Here is a 17,521-nt window from a genome sequence, read left to right on the forward strand (position 1 = left end):
TAATCAGAGCATGCCCTGGCATGAATGCTATCAGCTATGTGTTGTTCATATGGGCTCAAACCTTCAGAATTCATGACAAAGACAAAAAAGCAACAGTTACTAAGGAATTCCTCAGATAAAACCTTGTGAAATGTCTCATTTCCTGCTTTTCTAAATCAGAGACATTTTTAGAGGCTTCCTGCTGATAGGATATTACAAAGAAATAGGTGTGTTCAATAAAGAAGGCTTGTAGCTCCATCTGCTGACTAAGCTCCATCTGCTGACTAAGTCCTAACCAAGGCTGCGCAATGAAGGCTAGAGGGCACCGTAGGCCAGGCACCTTTATACCTGTCTGCACAGAACAAGGAACCAGAAGAAAATCCAGACTCCCATTAGCACACCTACCAATTCAGAAAGCCCTAAAAAGGATCAAAGCTTTCCCTTTACTGATATAGCAAAGAATCTAGTACCAAAGAAAAATCTTTCAAAGCTTTCTTGCAGATCTGTGACTGATAAAATATATTTATTCAATGCTTGATAGGAAATGTACTCATTACCTTACTCATGTAACTGTAACCCCTCTGTATAGTATCTTTACAATGAAAAAAATACAAAAAAAAAGGCCAAGAGAGTCAATTTGAATATAAGCAAAATACCAGATGAAATCTTTGTCAATATTTTGAGATTGGGAATGATTCTGAACTAGGAAAATAGCTTTATTCTTAAAAGATATATGTTCAGTATAATACCTTTACATTTTATGTAGATAGACAAGAAGACCAAAAACAAATGTGGTACAAAACGAGGAGAATCCATTAATTATTATATTATTCTTCCGACTGGCTTGAAACTTCAAAATAATTAGGAACAAATGCTCAGCCCATGGAGTTCTCACTCTTCAGTGCCTTGGAGTGCTGAGGCATGCGCCCCCACGCCTTGGGGTGCCCTGAAGGAAAGCTGCAGTGAATGACAGCCCAGCAGCTGGAGCGGCCCCCACCCCACTCCAGTGTGCACACAGCATGGCCCGACAGGGCCCTTAAATGTCGGTCCCTCCCCTCTGTATGTAGCAGAGGTCAGGGAGGATATATCCAGGATAATGTGGTTCTTCTCCCTCGTCCCCAGCACCACCCTGGCCTCCTCCCCACCAATGTGTTAAGTAGGCAGGACTGGAGTCTATTCGAAGATGGAGCCACTTAGCAGAGTTCTCAGGGTTTGGGCAGAGCCCAGGCTGTTCTGTGATGGAGTAACAGTGCTGTCACTCCACTGTGTTCAGCCACTGAGAATGCAAATGTGTTCTGTTACTGTGGCCACTGTAAACCAAGCTAATAAAAGCCTATCTAACATCAAGATAAAGCCATCGGATCCCTTAGAAAAGACCTAGTCACACATGAAGATCTCTCTACACATTCATAATTACTGATCACTAACATTACTGTAGACCCTTAGACTCAGGACACTAACTTGTTTTCCAACCTCAGGCTTCTTTCAAAGTACATGTCCTGTTTTTCCTCCAGATATCTTACTAGTATTTTGAACATTAAAACTAAAATATATAAAACGTAATTTTTCAGTTTGCAGTACTGAAATGAGCAAATACATGGGCATTTAGAAATACTCCCTTAGGAGTGAGGGAAGGGGTGACATTGTCCAAAAAAAAATGTACTCTTCCTCTAATTTATGCAACTGTATGTAACCACCCTCTATACATCACCTTTATAATAACAATTTTTTTTAAAAATCAGAAGGGCTGGAAAGGTGGGTCAGTGGTAGAGTGCTTGCCTTGTATGCATGAAGCCCTGGATTTTATTCCTCAGCACCACATACGCAGAAAAAGCCAGAAGTGGCACTATGGCTCAAGTGGTAGAGCACTAGCCTTGAGCTGAAGAGCTGAGGGACAGTGCCCAGGCCCAGAATTCAGGCCCCACGACCGGACTCAAAAAAAAAAAAAAAAAAAAAATTTTTTTTTTAAATACTCCCTGAGTACAAGAGGCAGGGATCCTCTTGGACATCAGTGTATCACATGGGATAAGAAGGGTCAGTGGAGCAAAGGAAAGCAGTGGACAGGATGTGTGTGGGTGTGCATGGACAGGAGACCTGCTGCTAAATCAGATAGGAAGCACAGAGGAGTGGAGAGAGAGATGTAGAAGAGGAGCAAGCATCAAGAAATATTCCTTGGCATGTGTCATGCACAACTGACAGTCTCCTCATTTACTGACCAGGATCAGACTAGAAGAACCGGTATGTAGGAAGTCCTTATGCTCAAGCTGCCTGCTAGAAATACAAGCAGGGGGACACACCCCAGACTGAGCAGCTTTGCCTGTCTGTGTGCACCTAAGTGTGTGGGTGTGTGTGTATATATATATATATATATATATATATATATATATATATATATATACCATCTCCCAGATTATGCCCTGAAAATAACACGTAATAACAAAATCTAAACTAAGCAAGATGTATTACGCTAAGTCCTAAGTGGCCACCGAGAGCTCCATGTGGACACACTGGATGGAGACGGGATCACCCTTCCTTCATGTGCACCACCTGCCCTGGATGCCTCCAGTTCTTCATCCCCTCTCCCATGCCCGTTCCACACCCATAAATTACGTAAAAATTACTATCTGCAGTTTTCCTTAATCTGTTAGTTCTCTGGATCAAAAGGTTTAGAAAAGGTAGTTATCTTGAAAGAGAGCAAAGCTACAAATACTGAAAATAAGGGTAGAATTACATTTTAATGGCAACCTGCAAAATTTCTTTATGCATAGTTAAGATCTTTGAACGACGGCAACTCACTCCGTGTGTCCTTGGAAAACATTCACGGAGTGGATGGAAGGGTCCCTGAAATCCCAGAGACGAAAAGTCGTGTCACGGGAAGAGGTCACCACAAGCCGCTGAGTAGGGTGTGTGCAACAGTGCGTTAACTCCTGGTCATGCCCTACAACCAAATATAACAGAAATGCAAGATCATCCACCCGCAGACATACAGAGTGAAAGAATCAAAACTACTCATGGGCTCCACTGCTGATATCCAAGGGAAGGCGAGCCTCAAGAACTCGCTTCACAAGATATAGAGTCCTCCTGAAACTGGTTTTCCCTCACAGTCTAGAAGTCCCTTCAGTTATCCAATTAAAAAAACAAGAACCAGATGTAGTATAACCCACTTCCCGATTCTATCAGAGTCAAATCACTCACTTTTCCTGGTTAAGCATAACAATTTACATCTTAATTCTTCTAGGATAGTTTCTAATGGTGTACATAACACTGGGTCTTCAGTAAAATACATAAAGCATTATACATTTTCTCTCACAAAAAGTATTTCATGGATACAATTATGGACTTTAAATCAGCTGACTTAGAACTGATCAAAAGACAGGTTAAATCTGGGTGAATGCCTTGAGCTAACCAGGTGAGTAGGCCCATTCAAAGGCCCACAATCCCAAATCTGAAAGTTTCAGCTAGCAGAGGCTTGCTTCTAATAGCTTGGAAGACAGCAAAGAGCCTTGTAAAGGCCTTTAGACAAGCCATCAGGGATCCCGGGACAGCCTCTAGATGCTTAGTATAGACCTTGGCGAACAGCTAGCAAGAAAATGAAGGCCTCAGTCACACAGCAAAAAGGAAACAGATTCTTTCAATGACCAGTACGCTTACAAGAGGATCCTAAGCCCTACTGTGGTAGGTCCCACCTGGGCAACACCTTCACTTCAGCCTGAAAGACTGTGAGCAGAGAGGCTCCCATGAACTCAAAAAGCCTGACCAGGAAACCTTGAGACAGTACATTCTTCTTGTGTTAAGCAGCTAAATTTATCACAGAGAAATAGAAAATCAATTTAAAAAAAAACAATCACATTGCAAATATCTAGATGCTAAACACTGCATGCTACAATTAGTCTCTGAAAGGCAATCTTAGTTACCAATATTTTATGAACTCTAAAGGAGTTCCAAAAATTTCAAAGACCCAAGAGGGTTCAAACAATTCTGGCCAAGAAGTAGTCTGTAGGATCAGATATAATATGCACATGACCTGCAAGTGCTCAGTTAGGAAGTTCAATTATGGTAAGGTACCTGTCAGAGAATGAACAAGTTCAGATGTCTCAACATCATACAGGTTCGCTGTTCTGTCCCATGAGGCTGTTACTGTCTGCTTCCCTCCAACCAGCCAATCTGCAGCAATGACCACACCTTGGTGGCTTTTGAGAGATGTCAGCGGAACCCGGATAGTTGGGCAGTCACTGGACACGTCTCCGTCAATATCAGCCTCATCTTTATCAGAACACTCTACTTCATCTTCGCCAGATATTTGTTGCTAAGAGTAAAATCAGAAAAGAAAGACTTCTTGGAATTCCTAGGAGTTTTACTGATAAGTTACACCATGAGAACATTCTTACTTATTAATCTAGGATCTGGTCATCATTAAATATAAGCATAGAATCTAGCAAATAACAAATGCTTAATAAATTTGTTACCTATATATATGACTTAGCTATAACCAAAGACCAAAAAAAGTAAGAAAAAAAGCAATTATGACACCCAATGAACTATAAATCATGGCAAATACAATGATTTTCAGTATTTTAAGTTTCTACCATTTGTTAGTAGAAATATAACACTAAACAAATACAAAAACAACATTACAATAAAAATGGCATTTCAATTCTCAAGAGCCTGTTTAGAATATAGATCAAGAATTATAAAATAATTATGTTAAAATAACCAAATTCTGTAATAATGAAAGTTCAATTTATTTTCCTATGATATCAATGAAGTTTACTGTCAAATCCAAAAGATAAAATAAAAATGTAACAGGCAGTATGTATTCATTTAGCGGATACTGGTAAGTTGCTTAAAGACAGACTGGTGGTTACACAGGAGAAAGGGACATGGGTCATAAGAAGACTGTGCTTATTACAGGTTGTACACAAGCCTGGAAAGTCCCTGCCCTCCCAGAATAACTATCCTAGCAAAGATGACACACTACACACACATCACAAGAGTATAAGAATGTATGGCACAGACATGAATACACTACTGTGACAGGTAAACACAATGTGCATCAGAAAGGGTATGTGCTGCACATGCACTAATGTGGAACATAAAAGCATAGATAGAGAGAAAGAGAGAGAGCAAGCACTATGGAAAAAATCAAGGCAAGGAGGAGACAGTTGAGGGCTTCTGTTTAACAAAAATCTTAGTAAAAAATGGCTTTAACAAGGTAACTTTGGGTCAGATCATTAAAAAAGCAAGGGAGAAAGACATTCAAATATTGAAAGGAACATTCACTGCAGGCAGAGGAAAGAAGGGTGAAGTTCCGGGCAGGCTCAGGTAGAATCATGTAAAGCCTGGTAGATCATGGGAAGGATTCTCAATTTTATTTCCTATGTAATAGAATATAGAGAAAAATCAGGAGACTGTCATGGCTGAATTCTTCTGCTGAAGCTTGAACTCATAAGACCTCAGAATGCTTCTGTATTTGGAAACAGAACCTCTAAGGAGGTAATTAAGTGAAATTCAGGCCATTAGACTGGGCCCTAATCCAAAATGCCTGGTGTATTATGAGATTACAAGAGAGACACACAAAAGACCAAGAGTTATCTTCTCAGATAACTATCTTCAGGATAAGGAGAGACTTTATAAACAACCACTACGACAGCTCACTGCTAGCCTCCAGAGTGTGACAACACTTATGAAATGTTGAAGCCATCTAACCAGTGGTATTTAGTCATGGTAGCCCCAGGAAACACCAGAGAGAGCCTGACAGATTATAGAAGTGCAGGTAAGAGATGGCAGCCTGGACTAGATTGGTAATAAGAAAATTGAGAAGGCTGATTAAAATATCCTCCAAGTAAAGATTCAGAGTTTGCTGACAGGAGGGCTACACATATATAGTATGAGAAAAATACAAGAGTTCACAAACATCTTAAAGGTACAAAATCCAAACCCCTAGGTTGAGTAACAGTGACATTTCCTGAAAAGGGTAACACAATGAAAGGAACTGAGTTTGGAAACTAATTTTCAGATTCAGTAGAGGCCTATGACACATCCAAATAGAAACACAGATGACTATTACAGTCTGGAGTAAAAGGGAAAGTCAGAAAATTTAGAGACACATAGTCATAGGTGCTGAATGGAAACCACTTGGTCCCAGTGTGAAAGAACAGGTGAACATCAAAGTTAGGAGAGCCACACACAAGAGTAGGTGAAACACCAGACAAAAGCAAGCCATCAGGGCTCAAGAAGAGGGAATAGAGAGAGGAACAAGGAGAAAGTTGTATGTAGTTAGTAACTGCACTTACAAAGCCCAAGTGGTAGTTTCCAAGTATCTCTGAATGAACAATGTGAAGAGAACTTTGATGATGGAAACCCATCAAAAGAAAAAAAAAAATAGATGATCATTTAAATAGATACAAAAAAGAAATTGCTTAAAAATAATAATCACTAAGATTTCATGGGAAAGGAATCAGAGAGATCAAAGATAAGTGCATCTAAGAGAATGCTAAACTTTCTAACAGCTCTGTTACCTGCTAAACACTTGACCTAGAACAGGGAACCCACTGGCTGTTTTATTTTATTTTTTGGTCCGGTCGTGGGCCTGAACTCTGGGCCTGGGCACTGTCCCTCAGCTCTTCAGCTCAAGGCTAGCGCTCTACTACTTGAGCCACAGCGCCACTTCCAGCTTTTTTTCTTTTTTGCTTATGTGGTGCTGAGGAATTGAATCCAGGGCCTCATGCATGCAAGGCAAGCTCTCTACCACTGAGCCACCTTCCCAGCCCGCCACTGCCTGTTTTAAAGAAACAAATGTATAATGGAACAACTTTCTCAAACAAGATACATCTGCAGGTGTTGGTAATAAGCTCCTATGAGTTTGGGCCACAGTTTAGTATTGGCCACCTCATCCACTGTGGAGGAACCATGTATTGTGGGATAGGTACACCATGGGCTCAAAAGGGAGCTCTGAGCTCCTGGTGGTCAGCACCCAGGTGATACAATGTTAGGTTGCTCTGTGGTGACTACCTGCCCGGCAAGCTCAAGGCCCTGAGATCAAACCTAAGTAATACCAAAAACAGAATTAATAGCAGAATTGTTTTATTTTTTTTTATTTTTTATTTTTTTTTGGTCCGGTCGTGGGGCCTCAACTCTGGGCCTGGGCGCTGTCCCTCAGCTCTTCAGCTCAAGGCTAGCGCTCTACCACTTGAGTCACAGCACCACTTCCAGCTTTTTTCTTTTTGCTTATGTGGTGCTGAGGAATTGAACCCAGGGCCTCAGGCATGCAAGGCAAGCGATCTACCACTGAGCCACCTTCCCAGCCCTAGAATTGTTTTAAAGAGTGGAAACACTTAACCTGTCTTCAATAGGAACTATACTATGACACAATATGCTGAAAGATATTTTACAGTATGAATTTAGAAAGTCCCATATTAAAAATTAAGCTGGGTGCTGGTGGCTCATGCCTGTGATCCCAGCTACTCAGAAGGCTGAGATCTGAGGATCGAGGTTTGAAGTGGGCCTGGGCTGGTGCTCATGCCTTGTAATCTCAGCTATTCAGGAGACTGAGATCTGAGGATCAAGGTTTGAGTAGACCTGGCAGGAAAGTCTGTGAGTGAGATCCTTCTCACCAATTAACTAACTCCAGAAAAGCCAAAAGTGGAGATGTGGCTCAAGTGGCAGAAAGCTAGCTTAGATAAAGCACGTAAACTCTGAGATCAAGCCTCAGGACTGGCACTAAAGTATTAGCTCTTTATAACCTTCCTTTGGCAATGGGTAGGAGACAGAAAAGGAAAGGATTGTTTATACACATTTTTATCATGTTAGTAAGGAATACTAAAGATAGGTTAATTTTCTAACTTTAATTGTGCATACAAGAATGACCAGTTTATTACTGATGAAGCACTGACTGAGCAGTGAGTCCAGGAACCACCCAGTGTCCTAAGGCAGCAATGGCCAAGAGAAGCTTCTCAGTTAATTCTCTTCATTTTACTTTCCAATGGGAAAAATTAAACCTAATGGTTAATGTCTCAACGTCACATAACTACTGTGACAAAATGACCTAGATAACAATCTAAATTTGTCTATACTATATCAAATAGTATGAGTTGTTTATAGAATTTTCTACTTAATATTTTCATGAAGCTATAAAGAAACCACAATACACCCCATACACACTATACATTATATACTCCATAAAAATGAACCATTATGACCTCTCAGCTATAGAAAGTTCCATTTGTTGCTGAGATTGTTTAGCCTATCTCTAAATAGAACAGTGTTTCAAATGTTTACAAAGGAGAAAATATGGAAATTAAGCCAAGTGCCAAAGCTCATGCCTGTAATCCTATCCTAGCTACTCAGGAGGCTGAGATCTGAGGATCACAGTTCAAAGCCAGCCCAGGTAGGAAAAGTCTATCTCTATTTAACCACAAATGAAGTCAGAAGTAGGGCTGGGATGTAGCTCCGTGGAAGTGCTTGCCTAGCAAATGCAACATCCTGGGTTTGATCCCCAGTACAAAAAGGAAAAAGACAAAAAGGAAAAAGCAAACAAAAAGAAGCCAGAAGTGAAACTGTGGCTCAAAGTGGCAGAGAACGAGCCTCAAGCAGGGACAGAGCTGAGGGCCCACCCAACTTCAAACCCCAGTATAGGCACAAAATAATATAGACAGAATACAATAGATATGATAGACAACTGACAGATACAGATAGATGGATAGATAGATCAGATAGGCAGACACAGACAGACAGATTTACCCCTAGAAAATCACTATCTAAAAGGATAATACATGTTCACAACCAGACAGTCCTTTCTTAAAAGGCCAGTACTGATGACCTTCCTTCATTTCATCTCCTTTTGTCTCCTTCCTCCCTGCTGGCAGCTTCTCTGCTAGTGTAATCTCATCCTCATTGATACCTTCTGAAGGTTAAATCTGACACCTACACTAATCCCCCTTGAAAATGGATCCTTAGCCACACCCTTACTGCTCCCTTTCAGAACACACTTTCTCATTTCTTACACCATGAACAGGCTTGAAAATGTTCCCAATCAAATTCTTAGCTCTTTTCTTACTTAATAGTCCTTCAATTTCTCTCTCTCTCACAGTTTAAGTGTCAGAAGAACCCAAGCCATACCTTTTAACACTTCCCTCAGAAACTTTACTTCATTCAGAAATTGGAATTCTACCTTTCATGAAACACTAGAACACAGCTGAGTCATGTTCTTTGGCACTTAGTAACAAGAATTAGCTTTCCTCCAGTTTCTAACAGCAGCCTGTTCCTCATTTCCTTCCAAGACCTAACCAGATTGGCCAACATCTTCCTCATGGCCATAAAGACTAAGGAAAGAAAAGCTTCTCTCTAGCTCTTTTCTCCTTAGTCCTCAACAGAATCACTTTTAACAGCTTAATTTGTGACAACAATCCCTGCATAACAATCCAGAATTTTTCTAGCATGTTTCTGAATATGCCTCTAAGCCTTCACCCATTAACTAGGTCTAGAGCCACTTATACATTTTCTAGGTATTTATGGTGTCTGCATCCCACTTCTGGTATTGAATCTTATCAGTCAGGACCACTTACTAGAGACTGGGGCTTAAATAAAAAAATTAATTTTCTCATAATTCTGGAAGCTCCTGCCATCCTGATACCTGGCCGAAGGCCCTCTTCCTGTTTTGCACATGGCTTGTCCCTGTCTGCCACAGGGTGGAAGGACATACTATAACAGAGCAAGGGCAATTCCTCCCTCCCCCTTAGACCAGAGCTCCTTGTTTATGATCTCATTTAATCTCAACTCTTCTTTTGGACATTTCATCTCTAAACACAGTCATATTAGGACCTGGGGCTGCAACGTATGAATGGGGAATACAAACATTCGAACCACCAGAGACACTATAAACGTGTTCTAAAACTCTCGAACACCCAGAGTCCTACACTGGCAGGTTCATGCTGAGCTTTCAGGGTAAGTAAACAAGCTTACACTAGTGTCCGTAACAGGCTGAGGTGTCGGCAGCTGTACCACGTATCTCCAAATATGAGCAGTCTGATCTCCAGAGGCTGAAGAGAGAAATTGAGGGAAAATTACCTAGTATACACACCACACAAAATCTGCTCTTTGCTCTGATAAGAAATACTAGTCAAGTCTTTGTAATTTAGTGATCAGTTCATAAAATGAATGTACTTTATTAAACTAGCTATTCCTGGGCTACAAACGGCTATTAATGGGGTTGGGAAGGTGGCTCAGTGGTAGAGCGCTTGCCTTGCATGCATGAAGCCCTGGGTTCGATTCCTTAGCACCACATAAGCAAAAAGAAAAAAAAAAAAACCCGGAAGTGGCTCTGTGGTAAAGTGGTAGAGCACTAGCCTTGAGTTGAAGAGCTGAGGGACAGTGCTCAGGCCCAGAATTCAAGCCGCACGATCGGACCCAGGGGAAAAAAAAAAAGGCTATTAATAATAGAGAAAGTATGTGAAATTAGGATTCTAATTACTTACAAAGTATTTCTCCTTGGGCTGGGAAGGTGGCTCAGTGATAGAGCACTTGCCTTGCATGCCTGAGGCCCTGAGTTCGATTCCTCAGCACCACATAAGCAAAAAGAAAAATGCCAGAAGTGGTGCTATGGCTCAAGCACTAGCCTTGAGCTGAAGAGCTGAGGGACAGCACCCAGAGTTCAGGCCCCACGACCGGACCCCAAAAAAAAAAAGACATAGTATTTCTCCTTTCCATTTTAGGATAGAAAAGTTGTGGAGTTTTAAGATCTAAAACAGTAGATTTTGTTTTACATCTACCAAATGAAAATTCTATTATACTCTTAACTCATGATTATAACAGATGTTATAGTTAAGATGTTTTAAAAAAGCAAGTAATCATCATTTTCATCCACTCAACATTGACAGGGCTTAATTACCAGGCTCCTGTTAGTAGCACTTACTTATGCCACTTCCCTATTGCTTTGTTTTCATGACCCAGAGTTTATAAGGAAATGCTCTAAAATTCAAGAAGTTAAAAAGTGCAGCACTGCAGAGCACAGATGAGGTCCTCAGAAACATCAGGCTGGTTATGTCTCAACCCTCACCAAGCAGTCTGGCTTCCATTTCCTCTCCAGTGCTGCAAAGAAGTTACTATGTGCTGATAAGAGTATTATTTCTTATAGTAAAAAAAAAAAAAAATTATTATCCTGACTTGCCAATTTCTTGATAAGTCAACATCTCTTTTCAATCAACAATTGCATTCTAACTCCTTACTATCTCCATTACTTTAGTTCAAAGTTCCCATAAGTCCTTTTTTTTTTTTTTTTTTGCCTGTCCTGGGGCTTGAACTCAGGGCCTGGGCACTGAGCTTCTTTTGCTCAGGCTAGCACTCTACCACATCACCACTCCCACCTTGTTCTGTTTATGTGGTACTGAGGAATCGAGCCCAGGCCTTCATGCATGCTAGGCAAGCACTCTACCACTAAGCCACATTCCCATTCCCTCAGTTCCATTTTTAAATGTCTCTTAGTTTCACCCATACTTCTTTCTGTTTGCCTCTAGACATATCTGCCAGTGGTCTCCTTGCCTCCTTTTTACCCAATCATACAACACACTACCAGTGTAGTAAGATTTAAATTCCTGACCTATTTTCCTCCTCAAACATGTATTACTATATAAATTCGTTATGCTAGTCTAGGCCTATTGTCAAATAGTTGTCAGACTAACCTTCCCTCCATATTCCTCTCACACATAAAAATTCTCTGACCAGACTGAGTGACTACTACATCTCACATATTCAAATTACTTGTGCTTCAGTTCAACTTTACCTGTAGGAAGTACCTGACTATCAAAACTTTTGTGCTTTTCATAAGGTCAGCAAAATCTGTTCTATAAGTCAAATCCAGGTCATGTTCCACTTCTGCAAATAAACAGCCATGTCCCTTCATCTGTGCTTTGTCTCTGCTACTTTCATGCTACAAGGGGATTGAGTCACTGTGAGACAAAGACCATATGCTTACTAGCTGATCCTCTACAGAAATTCTGCTGGCCTCTGGTTTACCAAAACCCAACATGTACCCTTCAAGATTATCACCACTGTCTCCAAAATACCACATGGCTCAAAGGTGCTCTGGCTATTTTATGGGACAAATCATCAGTACAATAAAAGACTATGCTCCAAAAACACAGGAATGTTTTTTAAACCATGCTATAAATATGACAAACTCTAGCTCTCACATAAAAATGAGACTATTTCTGTATTAGTGTTTTTCTCATTTATTTCAGATGCAGACAAGATTAGGAAACAGCAATAAGTACAGGACTTCCACCAACTACAGTGGTACAATGTACTGTGAATCATATGCAATAACAAAATGTTTTATAAAGACTTCATAAAGAATATGAATTGATTTTAACTTCACAATAAATTGTAACTCAATATATTTATTCATTTCTCATTTAACTCAAATTATAAAACAAATATCTAAATTTCAAAATATAGCTATGGATAACTCTAATGTTGTGGTTTTTTTGTTTAATATTAACCAACAATTTTGTTCAGTAAAGAAAAGGAATCAACATACCAGTGAGAGCCAACTGCTCTGAGGGATGAAATTTTATAGAATTTACTGCAAAACAAAAATATCACAAAAAATAGGTTTTAAACATAACATGGGCATGTTATCAATACTTATTTAGCTACCGCATGCACTATAAGTTAAAAATTAAAGAACCTATGATAGGCCAATACTAAATCCTCCCATTCCTTTGAACTATGAATAACTATGTAAGCTAGAATCAAGGTACAACAAAAAGTGTAAGTCCAAACTGCTAAATTAAAAGACACAGAGAAAAAAAGGAATATTAATAATCTACCCTACTTACAGATAGAAAAGTCATTTAGAGCTAAAATTTAACAAGAGGAAAAAGAACAGTATCATAATGATGAATAAAAGCAAACTGCAGTGTACAGACAACCTACTGTCTATCCAACTAGCTGTAAGCCCCATCCTGCTCTCCTTCCCAGCTCATACACCCCAGTTTACTTTACTGGGGGACAAATAAAGATCCTTAAGAATGAATTCCTCGACCTCAGAAAATGAATCAAATTGGCTGGAACCAGTTGTGGTATCTCCTCTCTCCCTATCATTTTCCTTATCCAGATCCAGGAAACAAAATGGGATGCTTGGTGGTCTGCTGAGGAAGCTCTCATTTTCTTACTAGAGAAGCCAAAGAAGAGTCCAGTACTCCTTTGCTCCTTCCTTCTGTCCTTCCTTCCCTTCCTCCTCCCTATCAGCCTCCTATGAATGCTGATGACCCATCTCAGTGGGAGATCAAAAGGTAACAGCATGATTCTAAAAACAAGCATACTGAGGCTAGATGGCAAGTCAAGGGGGCTGTCACATATTAAAGTAGCTCCGGAGCCCACTTACCCATGTAGAGCCGAATTCAAGTGACTCTGGGGAGGCCCAATTCTCACTTCCAAAGCTCATAAAGAATACACAGTAGAAATTCTACTGAACTTCAATAACTTGTCTCTTTTAATAAGATTTTATTAGGTATATCATTATAATTAATTTCTTTAAGTAGCTAAATGAAAAGGCCTGGATGAGGCTCTTTTACTAGTAACATTAAAATACAGGTAACTATTTGAAAAGCTGGTAAAAACTGTCCAAACGGATTGGGAAGGTGGCTCAGTGATAGAGCCCTTGCCTTGCATGCCTGAGGCCCTGGGTTCGATTCCTCAGCACCACATAAGCAAAATGAAAAAAGCCAGAAGTGGCGCTGTGGCTCAAGTGGTAGAGAGCTAGCCTTGAGCTGAAAAGCTGAGGGACAGCACCCAGGCCCAGAGTTCAGTCCCCACGAATGGACCCAAAAAAATAAAAAATTAAAAAAAAAATTTGCTGTAACAATTTGCCACAAACTTACCAAAAAGAAAAAAAAAAACTGTCCAAACCTTCAAGTAGGGAATGCAAGTGATATATATTGTTAAACATAAATTTTAAAACTAAATTTTAATTTTTCCTCATGAGGAAGTTAGATCAAAAAGGTAAACAAATGAAAACAAAAAATATCAACCTTGTTTTATTTTTGAGCAACTATTTATTTGTATTCCAAGCACTGTTAGAATTGCAAGCAATGTAACAGCACCACAGGCAGTCTGTGAGAATTAAGACAGACGAGGAAGCAGTATGGAGAGAGAGAGAGGATGTTTAATATGAGAAAGTACAAGCTTGTTTATAAACCAACAAGGAAGAGCTAATGGCAAAACAGACACAGAACACACAAGTCCAATAGAATAGCTGAGGAAAGAAGGTGCCAAGAAAACCTGAGGTGGACGTCTGGTCTGTAGCTCACTCAGACCTCTGGTCTTGGACAAGACTACTGAGATGGAGCAGGAAGGTGCAACAAGAACAAAGATTCACCCAAGTATGTAACTGTAGAAACCAAAGGTGATCATGACTAAGAGTCCAGCAAAGCTAAAGGGACAACGGTGGCTGGCAGAGAAGGCTGATCAAAAGTGGTAGGCAGCCTTTGACAGAGGCTGAAAAGGAGGACATTCTAGAGAGAAGGAAGCTCACAGGATGTTTGGGAGGAAAGTGAAAAGTAAAATTTCATCAAGATACTGGTACACAACATGGGTTTGGTTGAAAAAGTAGAGAAAAGCTCCCATAAATGTTATTGACTACAGATACAAAAGCAAAATCAGATTGAGTATCCTTTATTTGCTTGAATAAATCCAATTTATCATTACAAGTGAATCCTCTGTATGTTTTGTATGAATAATGGACACACCGCAGTTATGAAGCTTCCTACACAATATCCAATAAGATGTAGACAAATAATTTATATAATGTTTAGTTAAGCTAAAGGAACATCATTTATCCTGGTCTTGAATATATCTCTCTGTTCCCAGATAACCAAAATGGTAAAATCTTTTATCAAGTATAAAACTTTCTATCAATTTAGTTGACTTTATCATTTAAAAAAAAATCAAAGTAAACAATTATGACTAGTGTTCATTTAGATAAATTCTCACCTGAACCAACGTGGCCTGTATATTTAACAAGGGATTTCCCAGTCTCTATGCTCCACAGCAAAGCCGTGTGATCTGTAAGACCAAAGAAGTCATAACTTAGCCATCACTGATCTGACAGTCTCTTCAAAAAAAGATACCTCAAAAATAAGAAGCGATACTACCATTATTCCTTGCAACTTTGATTTTACTATTCTATAAAATTCAACTGATCTAAGAAATGTTTCCAAGAATAGCAATGTTGTAACAAAAGGGGTTCAATGTCTTAAGAGTTTACTCTTACACTGACATGATGATCATGCTTAAAACTTCATTCAGAGGGGGTCTGGGACGGTGGCTCAGTGGTAGAGCGCTTGCCTTGCATGCCTGAGGCCCTGGATTGGATTCCTCAGCACCACATAAGCAAAAAGGAAAAAAAAAAGCTGGAAGTGGCGCTGTGGTTCAAGTGGTAGAGCACTAGCCTTGAGCTGAAGAGCTGAGGGACAGCGCCCAGGCCCAGAGTTCAGGCCCCACGACCAGACCCAAAAAAAAAAAAAACTTCAGAGGTCATTTTATCACAGCTCCATCATTCTATTGAAGTTTCGAAGCTTTCCAGAACACCTTCTGATACTGAATTTCATATAGCAGGACCATGGGCCTGGGGACAGGCAGGTACTCCCACACCAAGGCAAGTATGTTAGTTCTAATGACTCCATGTCACACATGCTACAGGAACCACGCTGCTACTGTCCACTCCAATCACTTCAATCAGTTGTCATCCCAGCAACTCCCCGTCTCAATAGCCAGCTGGATCCAGCCTGACTCACCAGCTGATGCAGTCCCCAGCACCACTGGCTGTGTCCTGGCAACACTGACATCCCAGATGCCATCCCTGTGGCCAATGTACTCCTTCACAAGCTGGCAGACGGCCCTGGATGTGGTGGTCTTAAAGCTGGACACAATCTAAAATCAAAGAAAGATATACCTTTTCAAGTATTTACCTAAGTGAATTTTTCTAAGAAGGGTAAAACAGCAAAAGACTGTCTTGAAAAATGCCTATTATTTAAATACATAATCACTGAAAACATTAAAAGAATATAACACGAGCATGAACAGAATGGAAACACTTGGCACAACATTGCTAAGTTCTTTTAGCTCAGTACTGGAAAAGAAAGTCTTTCCAGGGGCTTCAGAAGGATGTCCCCAGTTCGGTTTGACAAGAGCCAAGGAAATAATGTCTTTACTACAAAGGAGGATGTAGGCAGGCATTTCAGGTCATTCTTCCCCAAATCCAACTTATCAAAATGTTCAATTCCTTTCAAAAAAAAAAAAAATGTAGCTAGTCGTCAGAGATAAAGAAGGAAGTAATACTTAAAAACATTAACTCTAACTACTGTGTGTGCTGAGAAACTTTCCTTTCCTTTTCTTCTCATTTTCATGTTTACACGAAATACGTATCATCTGGAAGAAAACAGCTCGTGCTGGGAGAAGATTCAAAAGAACACACTTGTAACAGATAAGAGGGTTTGTTCAAGATTGTTTATTGAGCACTTGCTCAGAGTCACGCACTGTGCTAGATGGAGGAGACGGTGGAGAAGAGCTGAGCGACACACAGGCTCCTTGCCTTTGGAAGCTCACAGTCTAACGGGAAACAGACATGAGAACAATACAGACAGCAAGATACATAGTGAGGTACTGTCTCATAGAATGACATATACAGTAAACAATACTCATTTTCTTATAAGAAAAAATATATATATAAAGTGAGTGAGGAAGAAACTAAACACAAAATAGATAATTAGGAATAATGAAACCATAAAATTCAAGTGAAAACAAACATTGGTGGTATAATACAACATGCCTGAAACACTGATTCAGCAAAGCCCTAAAAAAATGTAGGTGAATTACATAAACATAAACATGCACAATTCACGGTTACACAAATTAAATCGTGCATTCAAATTATCTCCCAATACAGTGAAAGATGAGTACAAAAGCTTGACAAGAGAACATTTTTACAGTACTATGTTACATATGCCTCAATAGAAAACATAAAAGGACTTTTCAACTTCAAACTCATCATTTCTATCTTCTTTACTTTCTCATTTATCCAACTTATTCGACCCAGAAATATTGTCCCTCCACAATATGACAAACATGCTTACAGAAAATGCCATTCAGATGACAAATGGTATTACACTGTAGGAGGGAACGAAGTTATAGACCAGATAAAACTCTTTCCATAGTAAGCTATAGTTTCATTTTCCAAGTCTCTCTCCATTGCTAATAGTAAATATCATTATTACTAGAAACCACATTTCTCACCTACCCCTTTCATAAAGTAAGAATGGCAGGACTACTACTGTTGTTATAATTATGAATACTGATATACATTATCTCCAGTGTGCTAATTCAGAAATGCCCACTATACTTTATGTGTATCTGTAACTAGGTTTTTGTTCCTAATGCATACTGACTTAGTCACAATTATAAGAAATGTTCAGGAAAAAAAGCAGCAGAATGAAGAACTAAGTGTCTAACTCACGTCACTTAAGATATGATCTGTAGCACTTCCAAA

The 17,521-nt window shown here is 39.7% G+C and overlaps 1 protein-coding gene across 2 annotated transcripts in view; it reads right to left on the bottom strand.

The window, feature by feature from the left end:
- Window positions 1–17,521, bottom strand: part of Wdr37 (WD repeat domain 37) — an 81,736-nt gene that overhangs the window by 43,696 nt on the left and 20,519 nt on the right. For both annotated transcript variants that reach the window (XR_001174751.1, XM_013009391.1), the window contains exons 6-11: window positions 15,771–15,906; window positions 14,968–15,039; window positions 12,512–12,556; window positions 9,940–10,016; window positions 4,045–4,285; window positions 2,776–2,917 (exon numbers count right to left, since the gene is read on the bottom strand). Coding sequence is in view for 1 of the 2 variants with exons in the window: in XM_013009391.1 (XP_012864845.1) it covers window positions 2,776–2,917; window positions 4,045–4,285; window positions 9,940–10,016; window positions 12,512–12,556; window positions 14,968–15,039; window positions 15,771–15,906 (713 nt within the window). In the remaining variant the exon portion in view is untranslated. The remainder of the gene's footprint in view (window positions 1–2,775; window positions 2,918–4,044; window positions 4,286–9,939; window positions 10,017–12,511; window positions 12,557–14,967; window positions 15,040–15,770; window positions 15,907–17,521) is intronic.

This window comes from Dipodomys ordii, unplaced genomic scaffold (assembly GCF_000151885.1).
Source record: "Dipodomys ordii isolate 6190 unplaced genomic scaffold, Dord_2.0 Scaffold9, whole genome shotgun sequence".
NCBI classification, from domain to species: domain Eukaryota; kingdom Metazoa; phylum Chordata; class Mammalia; order Rodentia; family Heteromyidae; genus Dipodomys; species Dipodomys ordii.